The 19,411-nt window shown below is 45.9% G+C and overlaps 1 protein-coding gene across 15 annotated transcripts in view; it reads right to left on the bottom strand.

Moving 5' to 3' along the window:
* Positions 1 to 19,411, bottom strand: part of NAV2 (neuron navigator 2) — a 706,640-nt gene that overhangs the window by 243,298 nt on the left and 443,931 nt on the right. For all 15 annotated transcript variants that reach the window (XR_011541254.1, XM_070624490.1, XM_070624493.1 and 12 more), the window contains one exon: positions 6,890 to 6,942. Coding sequence is in view for 14 of the 15 variants with exons in the window: in XM_070624490.1 (XP_070480591.1) it covers positions 6,890 to 6,942 (53 nt within the window). In the remaining variant the exon portion in view is untranslated. The remainder of the gene's footprint in view (positions 1 to 6,889; positions 6,943 to 19,411) is intronic.

The following is a 19,411-nucleotide window of genomic DNA, read 5'->3' as shown; positions in this document are numbered from 1 at the left end:
GAACAGGATTACTGAGGTGGAGACTATTTTTGTCACACCCCTTCTCTGTCCCGGAAGTGAACACTGTCACAGGCTCTTAACCTAGACAGACAGACTTGGGTTCGAACATCACTTCTGCCTGCTAGATGAGTAATCTGGGGCAAAAAATGACCTTTTCAAGCTTCAGTCTTAGTGTGCAAAATGGAAACAATAATTGCACCGACTTCATAGGGCTGTTTTGAGGAGGAACCATAATAATTAGGGAAAGCTCTTCACACATGCACTGTGAGTGCTCTGTGAAGGTAAATTCTCTCTCTGAAACCTCACAATAGGCCCGTGATGGGCTGTCATTCTCCATTTTCCAGGAGGGAAGTGGAAGCGCTGAGAGGCCACGTGGATTATCCAGGGCTGCACTAACCAACTCCCCACCCAAAGGTGGGGCTGGCCATTCTTGAAACATGTCTGTTTCTTTAAAAACACCTAGTTATCTTGAAAAATCAACATCATATGAAAAGCTAACATCTACTGAGTGGCCCTCTGTGCCCAGCAGTGTGCTGGCACTTCATACAGACTCACTCATGTAAGCCGTAAAACCACCTGTGAGGCAGGTACTATTGCCATCCCTGTTATAGAAGCTGGTCCCCCAAGAGACTAAGAACAGCCCTGGGTCACCAGCAGTCAGCCTTCAGAGCCAGCTCTTAGCCATGATGCTTTGCAACCTCCAGAGGTCACAGGTGAAAAGGAAGACCTAGTCTGATGAGCTCTCTTCATAGAGGAGACTTTGGAGGACCACAGGAGGGAAGGCTGGACCCAGGAGGGAGGGCTGGACCCAGGAGGGAGGGCTGGACCACAGGAGGGAGGGCTGGACCACAGGAGCGAGGGCTGGACCCAGGAGGGAGGGCTGGACCACAGGAGGGAGGGCTGGACCACAGGAGGAAGGGCTGGACCACAGGAGCGAGGGCTGGACCCAGGAGCGAGGACTGGACCCAGGAGGGAGGGCTGGACCACAGGAGGGAGGGCTGGACCCAGGAGGGAGGGCTGGACCCAGGAGGGAGGGCTGGACCACAGGAGGGAGGGCTAGACGCAGGTGCAGAGAGGGAAGCTGATGCCCAGTACGAGTGCCTAGGCCTCATCACACTGTCCTCCCAGGTGCTGGCCTCTGAACCTGGACAGCAGGGGTGGCTGCGCCAGTGGGCGGGGGAGGGGCAGGCGAGACGGAGCGGCTCAGGTGGCTCTGCTCTGGGCTGCCCACTCCTACTTAGAGCCACAACTCAGGGGTTATGGCTTCCTCATGGGGGGTCCCAGGTCAGACTTTATCTGGGGAAGAAGAGGAGCTCTGCTTGTGGAACAGAAGTTTGAAACCACTGCCCTGTCCTTCTCTGTGTCTAAGTGCAAGCTCCTATTGTCTTGAGAACCCAGGTGCTGGCATTTTCCACAGGGGGCCCTGAAAGGACACGGTGAGGAGCAGAGCTGTGCCCTAAGCAGCAGGGGCACTGAGCCGGGGTCTGTGGAGCCCCAGGGCGCACGGGGGCCAGCCTCTGGGCTCCAGGACCTGCTCAGACTATATGCAACATTCTGGAGTACGTGCCATCTGAGGAGGAGAGGACTCGTAGCTTTTCTGGGATTTCCAAAGGGTTCCATGTCCCCAGGCACATGAACAACCGTTAACTGTTTCTATCGTCACCATAGAAACTGCTGTGTCTCGAGTGCCGACCACATGCTGGGAACACGGGGATAAGCTCACCCACCTTCAAGGAGGAGCCAAGAGGGACTTGTGAAGCACTTGGAAGGGCGCTGGGCACAAGGCAAACACACCACAGGCTTCAGTTCTCTTATCATTTTAATTACTATTACCCATTATCGCCTTGAACGCCTCACCGGTCCTCACAGAAACTTTATGAGGTTTGTACTATCACCAATGCCACTTCACAGAACAGGAAGTGGAGGCTTCCAAAGGTTAAATCACCAGCTCAAGGCCACAGACAGAGGACAAGACACTCCAACTTGGCCTGTCTGGGTCCCCAGCCCAGGCTGGCCCTCTGTCTGGCCGCACTAAGGGAAGAAGGCAGAGGACTCCCTGGGAGGAGGAGGCCCCAGATGCCCCCAGGCCTGCGAGCAGCCAGCCCAGCCCCAGGGGAGATCAGGCCTGCGCTCCCTGCCGAAGGGCCAGCAGGCCTCCCTAACTCCGCACCTCTCCTAACCAACAACAGAAAGCCAAGCCGCTTAAAACAGTGACAGATAAAAAAGAAAGCCACCCCGTGCGGCAGCCATTCCTGGGCTCCCAAGCGAGCCCGTGTCTTGGGTCTTGGAGGACAGCGGGTTCAAGGAGTGAGGCGGCGCAGCCCCGGCACCTGCTGGCCGCACTCCAAGCAACGTCTCTCCTTCCAAAGCAACGCAGAACTCCGCAGAACACACCACTTGAAAGCCAGAAAGATGCCCCCAGGTCGCCATGGCAATGCTAAACAGATGGAACACTTTAACCCGCTCTGACGCACACACACCAACTTATTCAAGGGCCAAATGGATGGACTGGGGGTGGGGCAGGGAGTGTTGTTTCTACAGCTCCATCTCCAAGGATTTGACCCCAAATATATCTAGGTCAGAGTGATACAGGGCAAAGGACTCCTTAAACCCAAGCTGAGGCCAGGCATGCTGGGGAAAGGGGAGTCACTGCCATCTGTCTCTGCCTTTGGACCCCAGCACAGTCCCATATCACACAGGCCTCTATGAGAGGGTTATGGGAGATGCTGATGGTTTGGGATCTGCCTCTCCCTGGGGACAGTCCTCCACTACCCAGCGCCTCAGTCCCTTCCCAGGCAAGAGGGGAGTGTCCTGCAGATCCCCAGCAGGGTCAGGAGGCTCAAATGCACTCATGGGAGCAGAAGTGCTCGTAGACCTTAAAGCACACGTTAGTGCAGATGTTAAAAACATTAGCTGCCATTTCCCACCAGGTGGCATTTCATTTCCCAGATCTCAGGGCTGAACTTCCCTCCATGGGAGCTGATGACCGTGGGTATTTTCCTTTAGAACACTTTGCTCCGGGATCCAATGGGGGTTGCTCTACAAGATGAGACATGTGTAGTGACGATGAATAAAGACTTGTCCCAGGTCTGAAAAGACAGCTGTGCCTATGGGGTCTGTTGTGCTCTGGGCTCTTCCATGCCCCATCCCTCCCCTCAGACACAACAGGGCAAAGGGCTGACATAGCAGGGAGGCCAGAAGAGTCTCAGCAGACACAGCTTATGGCACTTCGGTAGATCAAGGAACAAATGTTGCAAACTCTCCCTCTGCAGGCCCGTGACATCCTCAGGTCAACAGAGTCTCCAGAAATGGAAATCCTCTTCCACCCACCATTCCCCTGTGGTGAACCCTCTTGACTTTCAAGACCCACCCCTTAAAAGTTATTCTTAAACGTCCCCTTGTGCCAGGGTGGAATGGGTCCCCACTGTGCATGCAGATGTCTGTGGGAGCAGCTGCTCTGTTCTGTTGTTCTATTTGTTCTCTGGTCTCCTGCCCACTCATCACTGAGTCCCTTGCGGGCAGGGAGCACATCTTCTTCACCTGTGTATTCCCTTGGCCTTGCACTGTGCCTGGCATTAGCTGGCTGTCTGTGAATGTATGCTGATTGATACCTACAAGTATGCAATGCCACGCCCGCAATGTTTGTGCATCAATGTTCCTGGAATTCTCTAGTCCGTATGCCACAGGTGTCTGATTTCACTTCCCCATCCTCTGGGAAGAGAGAAGGACTTGAAGCAGAGCCTGGAGTGCAGGAGTTAGAGAACAGAAATCCAGGGCAGCCTAGGGGGTCAGGAGGAGGAGCACAAGTGACGGGATGGGAGAGAGGCCTCCTACGCACAAACTCAAAGCTTATGTTCCTACCCACCAATCAGTTGACTAAACGAATTTGCCCCTTGAAAATTGGAACAGCACCCATTCCTCCTGCTCTGAAACAAGGTTGCTTTTGTCTCCTTTATGAAAGGCCCCTGAAGATGCTCTGGTTACTGAGGGAGTGAGCACACTGACTCTATGCTGATGGTTTTCAAGGGAGTCAGCTACCCTCCCAAAAGGTGCACTCTTCAAGGTCTCACCTCATTGTGTGTCACCTTCCTTCTGTCAACACGGGGCTCTCCATATACCGTCCCCTCTTGTCTCCCCAAAACAGGCAATGTTCAGCAAACAACAACAACACGTCTTTATCATCGGCCACCTTAAGTAAAGCCTAACTGGGAGTTTAAACTTCTAGGAATCTCGACATGGTGGCTCATTCGCTATGCCATATTCCCAAATTATGCTTCTGATGGGTAGAAATGCTTTAACTTTGTATATGTGTGTGTGCGCGCGCGCACACACACACACACACACACACACACACACGGTGTCTTACTAGCCAGAACACACATGCTCGCCTGTAAGAAGCACTTCCTGTGTCCCCTAGGGAAGTTCTGCCTTACGGATTTGTCATTGTTTTGTGATGTAGAGGAAAGGACAATGGCCCTGTTGTCCTTATCATCATCTTTCTCATTTCCTACAAATGGAATGACTGCGGTAGAGGTTCTTACATTTTCCTGGACCCACGTCCTGTATGCTGAACTATTCTCTACTATGTTTACCACCAGACCATGTCTGCCTCCTTGCCTCCAAGCTGGAACTAATTATCACAGACAATTATAGGATTTTATATTCCTGAGTTCTAAAAAAAACATAGTCCATGAAAAAAACAATACTTCCTGGGGCTGGCCCCGTGGCCGAGTGGTTAAGTTCTCGCGCTCCGCTGCAGGCGGCCCAGTGTTTCGTTGGTTCGAATCCTGGGCGCGGACATGGTACTGCTCATCAAACCACGCTGAGGCAGCATCCCACATGCCACAACTAGAAGGACCCACAACCAAGAATATACATCTATGTACTGGGGGGCTTTGGGGAGAAAAAGGAAAAAAATAAAAAATCTTAAAAAAAAAGAAGTGTCTTTTTAAAAAAACAAAAAAACAAAAAAAAACCCAATACTTCCACAGCTGAAAGAGTTATGGAGAAACCACAAAAATTACATTGGTGCTATGGTAGCATTTATAAATAACATATTTGCATACGGTACTAAATTCGCATAGAAGAATCCGAGGTGACAATATTATTTCATAAGCTTGAAAGTGGACTTTAACAACAACGCCTCCAACAGAAGGCAAAGGAAACATGAATGCACCAAATAGAATAAAAGGTTCAGTGCCTTCAAATGTCAGCTCTACATATGCATTAGAACGGGCTGGGGCAAATTCATCAATGTCCATCCCAGGGGAAATCCTGCATCTCTTCCATGTGAAGATATGACTGCATGTGTAAAATGCTTGCACTAAAATCAAGTCTTCTCTCTTCCAAATTTTCTCAATTATTAATACACTAGACAGCTGCGGTAGCTCTAGCAGAAATAGCTGCCAAGCTTTTCCAAAAGGCGAAGCCGCCGTGAGATGTCTGCATGGGGACTTTGCTGTGTAAGAAGGGGTCGCTCTCTGGATCAAACAAAAAGGAGACAATCTCCAATGGAACAACCGAAAAAGAGAAACTTGTCTCAGAATATAAACTGGAAAATGATTCCCCCCCCACCGAACACACACACTCACTCCTCTTTATAATAAAAAACTTTCCGTGTACAAAAAGAAGTTGCCTGAAAAGGGTCTCTGTCCAACTCATTGGGATAACAAACAATTCAGAAAATTAAATAGCTAACCGGAGGAATGCCAATCACTCTGGTGTATTCTGGAATGAGGCTACCAAATTGTGCTTTCTCAAAGGGAGTGGGTGAGGTTAGAAAAACAAATTATGTCTTTTTTTAGATTTCTGGAAGCAAATTAATATCCAGAAAAAAAAGTTGTCCTTAAGTTGCCACCTTCATATTTTAAACAGGTATTAGCATCACCTTAACAGATTCTGAGAATTTTTTGTGTTGCGGCCGGCCCCATGGCCAAGCAGTTAAGTCTGCGTGCTCCGCTGTGGCAGCCCAGGGTTTCTCTGGTTCGGATCCTGGGCGTGGACATGGCATGGCTCATCAGGCCACGTTGAGGCAGAGTCCCACATGACAAACTAGAAGGACGTGCAACTAAGATATACAACTATGTACCGGGGAGATTTGGGGAGAAAAAGCAGGAAAAAAAAAGATTCGCAACAGTTGTTAGCTCAGGTGCCAATCTTTAAAAAAGAAATTCTTTGTGTATTAAAAAGCGCTTTGAGGGGAAAAGCTAAGTACCTAGGGCATCACAACCTAATGTTTTCTGAACTCAACAGTGATGGTGAATTTTAATTCAAAATTTATGTGCAGGACATGCAACAAGATTAGATTTTTAAAAGTTTGTTTTGGGTTTTTTTTTTTTAAGCTATAATATCAGAGCGTAAGCGTATCACACCAGAGAGACCACTTGTCAAGGTGATGTTGGGAATGCATATGATCATACGTTTCACGTTTCCTGTCACAGTTCTCATTTCACATCATCCCAACCTTTATAGGCACTCAGACCACACGCTCCAGTTCCTGAGCAGTAAGAGACCATCCCTCCTCTGTGGCCCAGCACTGTGCACAAACAGAAACTGCTGTGGGTCTTTGAGAAAGCAAAGCGAGTCAGAACAGCCCGAGTTCTAAACAAGTGTGTATTTGCACCAGTTCTGCATCATTTGTTTCCAAGAGCAAGGACAATATTTCATTTTCACTGTCTCACGATCTACATAAAAATCACAACCATTTTTCAGTAAATGCCAACAAATGTCAGAGAAGCAGACCACGGATACTTGGAAATGGCTGTTAGTTTATTAATATAATCCCCTAGAGTAAAGCTGGTGGTGTGAATGTTTTCAAGATGGTCAATATCATTTAGAGGCAGGGCTTACTAACATAACACAAACACTCCCTACCCCGTGTACCACTTACCATTTGCGATCTGTTCTTCGGACAGCCATTGATGTCTTCAATCTTTTCATTTGCTGAAAAAGAAAACACAAGTCAGAAAAATAAATAATCACCACAGACACTTTGAGTAGTGATGTTCAAGACCCTGGAGGCCAACCAAGTCCTAAGGCCCATGCTGGGGTTTTTCCAGCCAACGCAGGCATGTGAAATACCGAGCCGCATCTAGCAAGCTTCAGGACTTACTCATCAAGCCACCGTCCTCCAGGGACAGCTGGGGCAAGGTCATCGTCATCTGAAGCAGAGACAACTGCACTGATGACAGTCTTAGAGTGACGGGGCATCGTGGAAATGTCTGGAGACTGGGAAAGGCACTGAGCTGTGATTGCACTTCAGGCTCTTAGGCAACTGCAACCTCCCCACAAAAGATGGGGTGGTTCAGAGTGCATCAGTCCAGCCTCAACTCAGCTCCTGGTTGACAAGCACCACAGAAGACAGCATCTCACCCCATCTTTAGCCAGAAATACACTGCTTGATACTAGTAGGATTACTAATAATCCTATTCCCAAAGCGATGGCAAAGAGAGAAAACAAGGGAGACTTAAAATTGGCTCATCCAAGGCCACACAGCAAGTCCAAATTAGATCTGGAACACATTCTTGAAGTCACAATAGCACCTAGCTACTTAGAGAAGTCAAAGAAAGAGGTTGCACTGAATTAACTGAAAATCAAATATCATTACCAGGGAAGAAAGGCCCGGCTCCCCGTGGTGAAGTATGAAGGGATCCTTGCACGATGCACCCCAAGGCATCTGCGGAAGGGCTGAATTTGCGACTGGAGCCCCACAAAAAGGGAGTATATGTAGAGGGTATGGCACTGGCTCTGGAGGCAAAGACACCCCAGCATGAATCCCAGCTGCACGGCCTCTCAACTGTGTGATCTTAGCCATGCCCCTTAACCTCTCTGGGCTACAGTTTCCTCATCTATAAAATGGAGCTAATATTACCTACTTCACAGGAGGAGCTGGGAGAATAAGATTATGTGGCGCCAGTAAAATGCTTATTTAGTACAGTGCCTAGCACACAGTAAGTGTTCTGTAAATGGCAGCTATTATTAACTCAACAATATATATTCTTATCATCTATGTAAAATATATAAAATAAAAATTTCCTTTTTGATGTCTCCATCTGAGTTAAGCCCAGAAACTCAGCTAGGACTCCACAGTAAAGAACTAAGGATTTGCGTCCTCTGTGAAGCCTTTATAAGCTTCCTCCCCCAACCCATGCCCCACCCCTAGAAGGACGAGGCCTCCTCAGGTCTCTCGGTTCTCTCAGCATCCAGGACCTATCTCTGCTCTTAATCACCCCATGTGGAACTCCTCCTTCTCTTGCCTCCCCTAGCTATGCTGTGAGAGTGGCAGATGGGGAGATCTTGTTTTCCTCATTTGTATGCTTAGGGCTCACTGCAAGCTGGCAATACTGAATTCCAAAAAAATACATCACATCAGATTTTAATGAATATGATGCCTTGAAGTTTCATGAAGAGAAAAGACATTAAAAACTATCTGAAAAGGATAACAGAATTAAAGTGTCCCATACCTCTAGGATATTAGAACACCTCAACCTAAATTTAGCTCATATTCCCTCAGTTGGGTTTATTTTCTCTCCAGTGTTTCTACCTTGAGGAGTGGAAAATAAGAAAGCAAGACTGTGGCAAGAAACCGTTTTAACATCTAATTACCGTGAGACAGCCTGATCAGTGTACATTCAGCCCAATCTACATCTTCTTTAGAATTTGCAAAAGTAACAGACATTCAGGCTTATGACCCATCTGGGAAGATCTCAATCGTAAGGGTCCAATTGAGTTTTCTTAACTCTTAAGAACTAGGACAGGCATTTAATGGGATGACACGTGGATACTTGTTCCCCAGTTACCAGAAAATACAATTAGCCAGAACATATCACTAGCACGTAAACGCCCCAAGAACACGGGTTTTCATCTGCTTTATTTCCCACTGTAACCCCAGCGCTTAGGACAGTGCCTGACACACAGCAGCCACTCAATAAATATTTGTAGAGCAGAACTAAGGAATGAGTATTCCGAACATTTCTGAGAATCCAAGTTTTACTGCCTATTTTGAAGCAGCTGTCCTTTCACTTGTAAATATAGATGTACACACTGAAGATGGAAAAAAGGACAATCCTTGACAACTGGCACTCCTTCATACGTGGGAAATTATGGCAGGCACGCACTCTGACCTTGGATTTTGATATCGAATGCTGGAAAAAATATGTGGCTTTTGAGAATCAAGGCCGCTCAAGGTATCTGCCAATTGGACACTTATGATGGCTAGAAGCATAAGTCATTGGATTCTGATCAATACTCAGTTCAGCATTAGGTCATTAGCGCTCATTAAAGTGAAGGATGAATAACTATGATCCTAAGAAATTATTTTAAAGATCCCTCACATGCTATCTAGATAAACGGAACCAAAGGGCTTGTCCCAATTATTCCTCTAATTCCTTTTCATGATCTGTCACCTAAACCACAGTCAGGTGTCCCCTGAATTCAAATTATCATGGCTCCACGAAGCCTAACGCTGCATTTTACAACATTCAAAATAAACCACTGGGGCGCACCTATTTCTGACACTCTAAAGAATACATGGGAAGAGATCAATCAAATGACCAAGCCCAAACTCAAAGTAAATACTTAAAAAAAATGCAAAACAAGTCTCGGACCTCCTCATTTCCAATTTCATGTAATGATAATACTTCTTTACTTAAATTCTCAAGAGTTTCTATGGTTGTCATAAATACTTAGAGCAATCCTAGCAGCTCTGGTTCTGCTGCTAAGGAGAAGAGCTTGGTCTGCAGAGCTGAATTTATTAACTCGGGGTAGGGGGTCTCTGGCTCCAGCCCCCAAACAGATAACCAAAGAAGCAAAGGTATTTGTCCTCAAAGTCCTCAACTGCGATTAAAACTGGCATCCCTAAGTGCCAGTAGTAATTTATTTATTCTGGAATGTTCTTTAGCCCACTAATGCAGTAACCTGTCTGCACACAAGGTGACAAGTTAGTGACGGGAAGGCATCAGTGCACTTTTTATATAAGAGCAGCAGCATCAAGCTCATTACTTTTTAAAAGATCATCTCTGAAGGGTTCAGAGCATGTCAACAGCCCATGCATCTATGTGTGGCATCTCTGCATGTGCACAGGGCAGTTGGCAGCCCTGCCAATGGGAGGAGAGAGAAACCAGCTGCCCAGAAAGGCAGATGACTCACCCAAGGCCACGCGATCACAATAGGTCATCAATGGAAAGAAGGTACAGTCCTATGTGTTGTCTGAATTTCCTGGTTGTACTCAGAGGCAGCCCAAATGGTGGAGGCAAATAAGCTGCTCTCAGCTCTCTTCACCTCTACTGGGACATCTTTTCCCATCCGTCTTCACCTCCTCCTCCTTCCAATCCTCTCTCGTCCACGCTGTTTCCCTCCTTCGCCCTCTCCCTCACCCCCTCCCTCCTTCCCTGACTCCAGCCCCCACTGGCACCCTCACTGAGTGACAGCAATGTAAGCGGGAGGAGGCAGGCCTGTCTCTCCCTCTTGATTCATGCTGTTTATCCTGGCCTCGTAAACCTCTCTAATAACTCACGGTGATGGCACCGTGATGGGCTGGCAGGCAACTGCCAGCTTCGGGCAGCTCATGACTCAGGAAGATAATCACACTAATAAGAGGTTGAACACAGAGACCTGACCCTCAGTCTCTAAAGCAAGGGCACTGAAAGGCAGCAGCAGAAAGTCCCTCTCTGCCTAACAGGGTGAAGGCAACGATGGAAAAGCACGGGCCCCAGACAATCCCACTATCTAGGAAGCTCAGCTCCCAGGATCAATCCATCGATCCTAGGATCTAGCTGGGCCAGATGAAGACTTAGAAGCAGTGTGTGTGAAAAGCATTTAAGGTTTTCTTCAAGCCACACATCTGATCATGTCCCTCCCCAACCTGAAAATCAGCTCTTCAACCACTGGCCTTGTTCTCAGGCTAAAGCCCGGACTCCCCGGCCTGTACTTGGTAGCCCTGCCTTATTTCACATTGTTGGCCCTCTGGCTCCACTCTCCAGACTTTCTGCACCCTACTTCCTCCACCAGGAACACTCTCCCTGACCGCTTCACCTAGCTAACCCCACCTGACCAACGCCAAGTTTGAGGTCTTGGCTGACAGGTAAATTCCTCGAGGAACCTTTCCTGGATCTCCCATCGTGGGTCAGGTCTCCTAGCACCGCTGGTCCTTAATCTTCATGCTCTCTACTCCCCCTGGGCCTAGAAAGAGGTGTCCCTCACAAGAGACAATCTCCCTGCCTGGAAGTTTTGATGGGCCTTCATTTAGATGTGTTTTCTAACTTTTCATTTTGAAATAACTTCAAACTTACAGAAAAGTTATGGACTAGCACAGGGAATTCCCACATTCTTTCATCCATTCCCATCTTCTCCCCCGCCTTTCGCTGCATAGGAACACATTTTTTTTTTTAAATCATTTTAATGTAGGCTACATAGACTATGTCCTTCATCCCTTATACTTTGTATTTCCAAAGAACAAGGATACTATCTAAAAATACAATTATGAAATACAGAAAGTTTACCATTGATATAATTCCAATTCTGCCAATTAAAACAAAAAGGTCCTTTATAGCATTTTATTCCCCAGTCCAGGGTCACACAGTGCATTTACTCATTTCTCTTTAGTCGCCTTTATTCTGGAACAATTTCTCAGCCTCTGTCTTTCACGGCACTGATGTTTTGGAACAATACAGGCCAGTTTTTTGGTTTTTTGTTTTTTTTTCATAGAATGTTCCCCAAATCGGTTTTGCCTGAGATTCCTCATGATTAGTTTCAGGCTTTCGATCCCTGACTGGTGTTCAACATAAGTGATGCTGTGTTCTCGGGGTATCACATCAGGAAGCACATGACATCCCTTACCACTGATGTAGTTTTGATCACCTGGTCAAGGTGTCGGGCTTCTCCCATGTGTGGTTACTGTATTTCCCCTTGCAACTAACAAGCCATCAGTGGAGAGACACTTGAAGACCATGCAAATAGTCTGGTCCTCCTCAAACTTTGAAATGCAGCAGCCACTGATGATTCTTCTCTCTTTTTTTACTGAGGTAACACTGGTTTATAACATATAAATTTCAAGTGTATGTCATTATATTTCAATTCCTGTGTAGATGACATCATTAAGTCTTCTTTGAATGTTTGGTAGAATTCACCAGGAAAGACATCTGGTCTTGGACTTTTATTTTTTAGAAGGTTTTTGATTACTGTGTTGATCTCCTTCCTGGTGATTGGTCTACTCAAATTCTCTATTTCTTCTTGATTCAGTTTTGGAAGGTTGTATGATTCTAAGTATTTGTCCATTTCTTCTAGATTATCCAATTTGTTGGCATATAGCTTTTCGTAGTATTCTCTTATAATCTTTTGTATTTCCGAGATGTCCGTTCTAATTTCTTCCATTTCTGATTTTATTTATTTGAGCGTTCCCTTTTTTTCTTGGTGAGTCTAGCTAAAGTTTTGTCAATTTTTTTTTCTTGCCTTTTCTCCCCAAATCCTCCTAGTACATAGCTGCATATTTCAGTTGTGGATCCTTCTAGTTGTGACATGTGGGATGCCGCCTCAACACGGCCTCATGAGTGGTGCCATGTCTGTGCTCAGGATCCGAACTGGCAGAACCCGGGGCTGCAGGAGCAGAGCACGTGAACTTAACCACTCAGCCATGGGGCCAGCCCCCAGTCAATTTTTTTATCTTTTCAAAGAACCAGCTCTTGGTTTCATTGATTTTTTTCTGTTTTTTTTTTTAGTCTCATTTATTTCTGCTCTGATTTTTATAATTTCCTTCCTTCTACTGATTTTGGTCTTTGTGCTTCTTCTTCCAGTTCCTTTAGGTGCACTGTTAGAGTGTTTATTTGGGATTTTTCTTGTTTGTTGAGGTAGCTCTGTATTGCTATAAGCTTCCTTCTTAGAACTGCTTTTGCTGTATCCCATAAATTTTGGCACATCGTATTTTCATTTTCATTTGTCTCCAGGTATTTTTTGATTTCTCCTTTGATTTCTTCATCGACCCAATCGTTGTTCAGTAGCATTTTGTTTAATCTCCACAAATTTGTGGCTTTTCTGATTTTCTTCCTGTAGTTGACTTCTAGTTTCATACCTTTGTGGTCAGAAAAGATGCATGGCATTATTTCGATCTTCTTAAATTTATTGAGACTTGTTTTGTGGCCTATTATGTAAGCAATCCTGGAGAATGTTCCATGGGCATTTGAAAAGAATGTGTATTCTGCAGTTTCTCGATGGAATGTTCTGTATATATCTACTAAGTCCATCTGGTCTAATGTGTCATTTAAGGCCAATGTTTCCTTATAGATCTTCTGTTTGGATGATCTATCCACTGGTGTATGTGGAATATTCAAAGTCCCCTACTATTATTGTGTTACTGTCTATTTCTCCTTTCATGTCTGTTAATAATTGCTTTATATGTTTAGGTTACTCCTATGTGTGGTGCATAGATATTTACAAGTGTTATATCCTCTTGTTGGATTGTTCTCTTTATCATTACGTAGTGCCCTTCTTTGTCTCTTATTACAGTTTTTGTTTTAAAGTCTATTTTGTCTGATATAAGTATTGTTACCCCAGCTTTCTTTTCTTTGCCATTTGCATGGAGTATCTTTTTCCATCCTTTCACTTTCAGTTTGTGAGTGTCCTTAGGTTTGAAGTGTGTCTCTTGTGTGAAGCATATATATGGGTCTTGTTTATTTATTCAATTGACCACCCTACGCCTTTTGATTGGAGCATTTAGTCCACTGACATCTAAAGTAGCTATTGGTAGGTATGTGCTTATTGCCATTTTGTCACTTTTTTTCTGGGGGTTTTAGTAGTTCTTCTCTGTTCCTTTCTTCTTCTCTTGTTCTCTTCCCTTGTGGTTTGAGGGCATTCTTTAGTATTATGTTTGGGTTCCTTTCTCTTAATTTTTTGTGTACTTATTATAACTTTCTGGTTTGTGATTACATATCATATATAATATGATATATATATAATAGCCTATGTATATAGCAATCTATAGTAAGTTGATGTCCTCTTTAGTTTGACCTCTTTCTAAAAGTTCTATTCTTTAACTCCGCTCCTCCCACAATTTATGTTTTGATATCATATCTAACCTTTTGTGTGTGCCTCTATTACCCTCTTATCATGGAAACAGATAATTTTAGTACTTTTGTCTTTTGACCTTCATATTATCTTCATAGGTGGCTGATCTGCTAACTTTACTGTATTTTTGCCTTAACCAGTGACTTTTATTGCTTTTTTTTTGATAATTTTCTTATTCCTACTTTTGGTCTTCTCTTTCCCACTTAAATAAGTCCCTTTAGCATTTCTTGTAAAACTAGTTTCTTAGTGATAAACTCCCTTAATTTTTGATTGTCTGGGAAGCTCTTTATCTCTCCTTCCATTCTGAGTGATAACCTTGCCAGGTAGAGTATTCTTGGCTGTAGGTTTTTTCCTTTCAGCGCTTTATATATATCATGCCACTCCCTTCTAGCCTGTAAGGTTTCTGCTGAGAAGTCAGCTGATAGCCTTGTGGGGTTTCCTTTGTATGCAACTTGTTACCTTTCTCTTGCAGCTTTTAGGATGCTCTCTTTAATTCTTGACATTTTCATTACAATGTATCTTGGTGTAGGCCTCTTTGGGTTTATCTTGTTTGGTGCTCCCTCTGCTTCCTGTACCTGGATATCTGTTTTCTTCCTTAGGCTAGGAAAGTTTTCAGCTATTAATTCTTCAAATAGATTCTCTGCCCCTTTGTCTCTCTTCTCCTTCTGAGACATCTATAACACAGATATCAGTATGCTTGATGTTATCCCAGAGTTCCTTTAGACTATTCTTGTTCTTTTTAATTCTTTTCTCTTTTATCTGTTCAGCTTGGGTGATTTCCCCTAGTTTTTTTTCCAGCTCACTGATCTGTTCTTCTGTATCATCTACTCCGCTACTGAGTCCCTCTAGTGAATTTTTCATTTCCAGTATTGTATTCTTCATTTCTGATTAGTTCTTTTTTATATTTTCCAATTCTGTGTTTACATCCTCACTGAGTTCATCCAGTCTTCTCCAAAAATCACTGAGAATCCTTATGACTTTTTGTTTGAACTCTTTGCCAGAGAGATTGTTTATTTTTGCTTCACTTAATTCTTTTGGGGGGGTTTTATTCTGTTCCCTTACTTACAATGTATTCCTTTGCCTCCCCATCTTGCCTGTTTCTCTGTGCTTATATCTAAGTATTTGGTGGGTCAGCTACGTCTCCTGATCTTGGAGAGGTGGCCTTATGTAAGAGATACGTTATGAGGCCCAGCAGTGTGCTTCCCTCTCATCACCAGTTCCAAATGTTCCAGGAGTGACCCCTGTGTGGGCTACATTTGTCCTTCTGCTGTGGCAGGGTTGCTCTTGCTGCAGGTACCCAGGGAGGCTATGCTGTCCCCCTGGCTGGCTGGTTGTAATTCTCAGCTGCATGTGGCTGCTATGGACCCCTCAGTCACTTTACAGGTGTGGGAAGCCCCAGCACAGTTGGCTGCAAGGGCTAATAGCACAGCCCTGTTGTAGTTTTTCTGTTCAGTGAGTAGGCCCCCAGTGTGGCTGGTTGCTAGGCTCAGGGACTTACAATTGCTGTGGGCCTCCAGACTGCAAGACTCTTGTCAGCTCTCTCAGGATTGCAGCTGAGTGGGGCTGGTCTCAGACACAGGAGCATCTAATTGTTTCAGGCTTTAGAAGGTGGGGCCAATCCCCTATGTTGCTGTTTGAGAAGCACAAGTCTGCTGCAGCTGACAAGCCCCATGGCCCACAGGGCCACACACCATCAAAAAAGTCCTGTCCCATGCATGCACCCCAATCTCCTGTAGCGGACTGAGTCGCCCCACTGCAGAGGCCCCACACATCCCACCAATGCCCTCCACATTCTACCCACTCCTCATGCACACCCTGCCCCACAGAGACTAACCCAGTCATCTAGCTGCAGAGGATCCAGGCACCCAGCCTATGTGGGCCCACAAGTTGCCTGAAGGCTTGCTGTTGAGTGAGGCCAGTCCCTAGGGCAGGCTGCCAGCCTTGGCTCAACTGGATTAAATCAGTGCTCTAGTGCATGGGGCAGACCCTGGGCTCACAGCCCAGGAGAAGAACTCCAATGGCATCTGCCAGTGTCTGTGTCAGCACACCTGTACCAGGTCACCACAATGGCTGCTGCCAATGTCTCAGTCTCTAGAGAGGTCTCACCTCTCACCAAGATGCACCCACTCAGAGCCTATGAAGTGAGTCTCTTTTCACCAAAGGACTGTGCACCTTTCTTGCTGGTGATTTTAGGTTGCCTTCCAAAACAGGTGAAATTGCGTGTGGGCTTGTTAAGCACCAGCTTTTTTCCCCTTATGTCCAATAGCTTTTCTGGGCATATTCCCAGTCGTTGTTAGTAGCCAGCAAAGTCAGATATTATGACACTCGTCTCAGTTGTGCTGAGTCCAAAGGATGCTTATAGCAGCAATGCTCCCTCGCTCAGATCTCCTGGCTCCTCCAGGGAAGGCCGCATACCTTAGGATTGCTCCTGGCCCACCATGAGGCTCCACGGCTTGTGAAGCTGGCTTTTTTCTCACCCGAAAGGAATTTCTGGCTCTTCCACCTGAGTCAGGACTGTCCCTTGTTCCAGGGGTTCTTTTTATCCAGTTTTCAGTTCTCTCTTGGATAACTGTTCCCAGAGTAGTTGTAAATTTGTTGTGTCCATGGGAGAAGGTGAGCTCAGAGTCCACCTGTGCTGCCATCTTGACACATCTCTGATTCTTGCCTTAAGCCATCTTTATCATCACGGTTGCTCCCTCAACATGTTATTTGTCACTGTTCTCCTGTACCCTGAGCCCTCTCTTCTCTTCCATAGATATACCTATTTATTTATCAGTAGAGACTTATAGATACCTGTTTTATTCCATGGTTACAATCCACAACTGTCCTCAATTGTTTTGATGCTCTGATTGTCTCTGATTAGATTGTTCTTTGTAGCCCTAGAGGGCAGATCTAGTACTTGTAGGGAGACACCACCAAGGGAGGCAGATTTTCACGTAGTGAAAGAAGAACTTTTGAAGGATTCCAACTCCCCATCATCAGAACTAGCTGCCTAAGGAGGCAGTAAGCTGCCCATCACAAGAAGTATTTAAGAGTCTGCTAACTGCTTTTCATAGAAGCAACTCATGCATCAGGTTGGGGCTTTTAAAAGTCCCTTCCAAACCTAACAGTTGAGAGCTCAGCAGAGAATCCTGCAAAGAAGGAGGGTGTGACACACAGTTTAGAGGAATGTTCAGAAGAATCCTAAATGCTGAGAAGGGGAAACACCTGGGCCCCCTGTTGGAAACAATCCAACCCAGGCTTACAGAAGCAGGGGCTGCCGTGCACAAAATTCTCATCCCTAATCCTCTCGACTCTTCTGAAACATCACTGCATGCCAGGCACCATGCTAAGTGCTGGGAACCCAGAAAGGAAGATGACTCAGACCCAGGCCCAACACAGCAGCCAGTGGAACGATAGAGGAGGGTCCCTCCAGCTGTCTGGGGGAGCTGAGAAAGGTATCAGAGCATGGGCAGTATGTCTCACCAGCCCAAGAGAACTGCAGCCACTAGAATTCTGTCCAGAACCAAATGGAGTCACCAGGACTCCAATTCTCGGAAAATTTTAGATAGGCAGATAAACAGAGAGAGGGATAAACCCATAGACATATATATACACACACACATACACACACGTATATATGAAATACATGTACACATACAAACATAGCTTTCCACATTTTTCAATGCACATGTGTGGAGGAAAGCATGGACTTCAGATGTAAAGAGTACAACTGAGGAATAGTCCAGCATCCTGGTCAGAAAATGCTGCTCCCCCTCCCTCCCTAAGAAATCTCTGTTCACAAGACACTCTGAGATTAAATGCTCTGGGCCGGCTGACAGACGATCTAGGGAAGAAGTCACGCAGGAGACTCCTATGTCTAGCTGCCTTCTCAGCTCCCCATCTTCTGGGTCTCCGTTCTCCACACCCAGAGCAGAGGGTGTGAGTCCGGCACAGCCAATGGTAGAGATGCATGTACTGATATCTGGCCTCAGTTAGGGAATCCCTGGCAGAGTGAGCCTCTCCTGGAAGGGTGAGGGAAAGCAACTTGGTGGCTTAAGGCACAGCCTCGGTCACTGGTATTAACTTGAGCCTCTGAACTTAGGGTCCAGTAGCTCAGGCCCAGAGGGGTCACTGTCTAGGGAGCTTCATGTCATCTGAATAGATTCAGAGAAGTATCCTCCTGAGCAACGATCAAAACTGTGCTAGCTTCTATTTCTATAGCACTGTGTTTAGTAAGTTCATGACATGCATGCTACCATTCACCTCTTCCAGGCCCATGACAGACATAACTAATCTATCATGACACATTCTAACACTGATACCAAGGTCTCATCGTCTTTCTACACATACCTTTCTAGGCAGTTGCTACCAAGTGCTATGCAGGAACACTTCACAGTTTCCAAACATATCTGATACCTACCTTGCATTTCATAAGACTGCCACAGGATCAGACAAAGCAGACATGGCTGTGTCCATGTTAAAGATGGGGAAACAGAGGCAGCAGAGGACTCTTTGAAGGTCCCACAGTTGGGAGGGATGGAGCTGGGATGAGAGCAAGGCCTCTCGGAACCATCCTGTCTTACTCTCTCCTACTCCCTGTGACGAAAGATGAGACAGTTCCCAGTGGAAACACTCTGCTTAGCCCCAAGACTCAGCCAGAGTAGGCCCATGTGCCTGATGTGGTCAAAACCCAGCTCAGGTGTACATCACCTCCTCCAGGAAGACCTTGCCAAGAAGATGCTACTCCTCCTTGCACATTTGTCTCTTTATTCTCAGCAAGGAGCACACTGCTGGCACACAGTTGGTACTCAATAAATGGTTCCTGAACCGAAGTGAAGGAAGATACAGCCTTGTACTGGGTTCCGCATCTCTGCATTGAGAAGGGGTATAATGTATTGGGGCAAAGAACAGAAGCTTTAGAAGCAGGCCAACCCAGGTTAGAATCCCCTTGCAGACTAGTCATGGGATACTGGGCTACTGAAACTCATTGGGCCTCAGTTTACGCATCTGTAAAATGGGGAGAATACCACCTACTTCATAGGGATGTTGAGGAAATTAAATAAGAGAAATTTTTAAAAGAGCTTGGTATGAGCAATGATGAAGAGTAGGGGGAGAAGGAGGAAAAGGAAAAAGAGAAGTGTGCTGGACAGACTTCAAGGTGACCCCCCAGGAGCCTCCTGCTTAAATTCAAGCCCTTGTACTTCCCCCCCATTTAGTGTGGCAGGACATAGGACTTGCTTCTAGCCAAGAGAACATGGCAAAGGTGGTGGGATGTCACGCCCATAATTATGTTATATAAGATTCTGTCTTGCTAGTAGGCTTGGTCTACAAACTTTCTCCCTTGCTGGCACTGAAGAAATCAATTGAAGTAGCC

The sequence above is a fragment of the Equus przewalskii genome, chromosome 6 (assembly GCF_037783145.1).
Source record: "Equus przewalskii isolate Varuska chromosome 6, EquPr2, whole genome shotgun sequence".
NCBI lineage: Eukaryota > Metazoa > Chordata > Mammalia > Perissodactyla > Equidae > Equus > Equus przewalskii.
The sequence above is the reverse complement of the archived record's forward strand: the minus strand, read 5'-3'. Positions and strand labels throughout refer to the sequence as shown.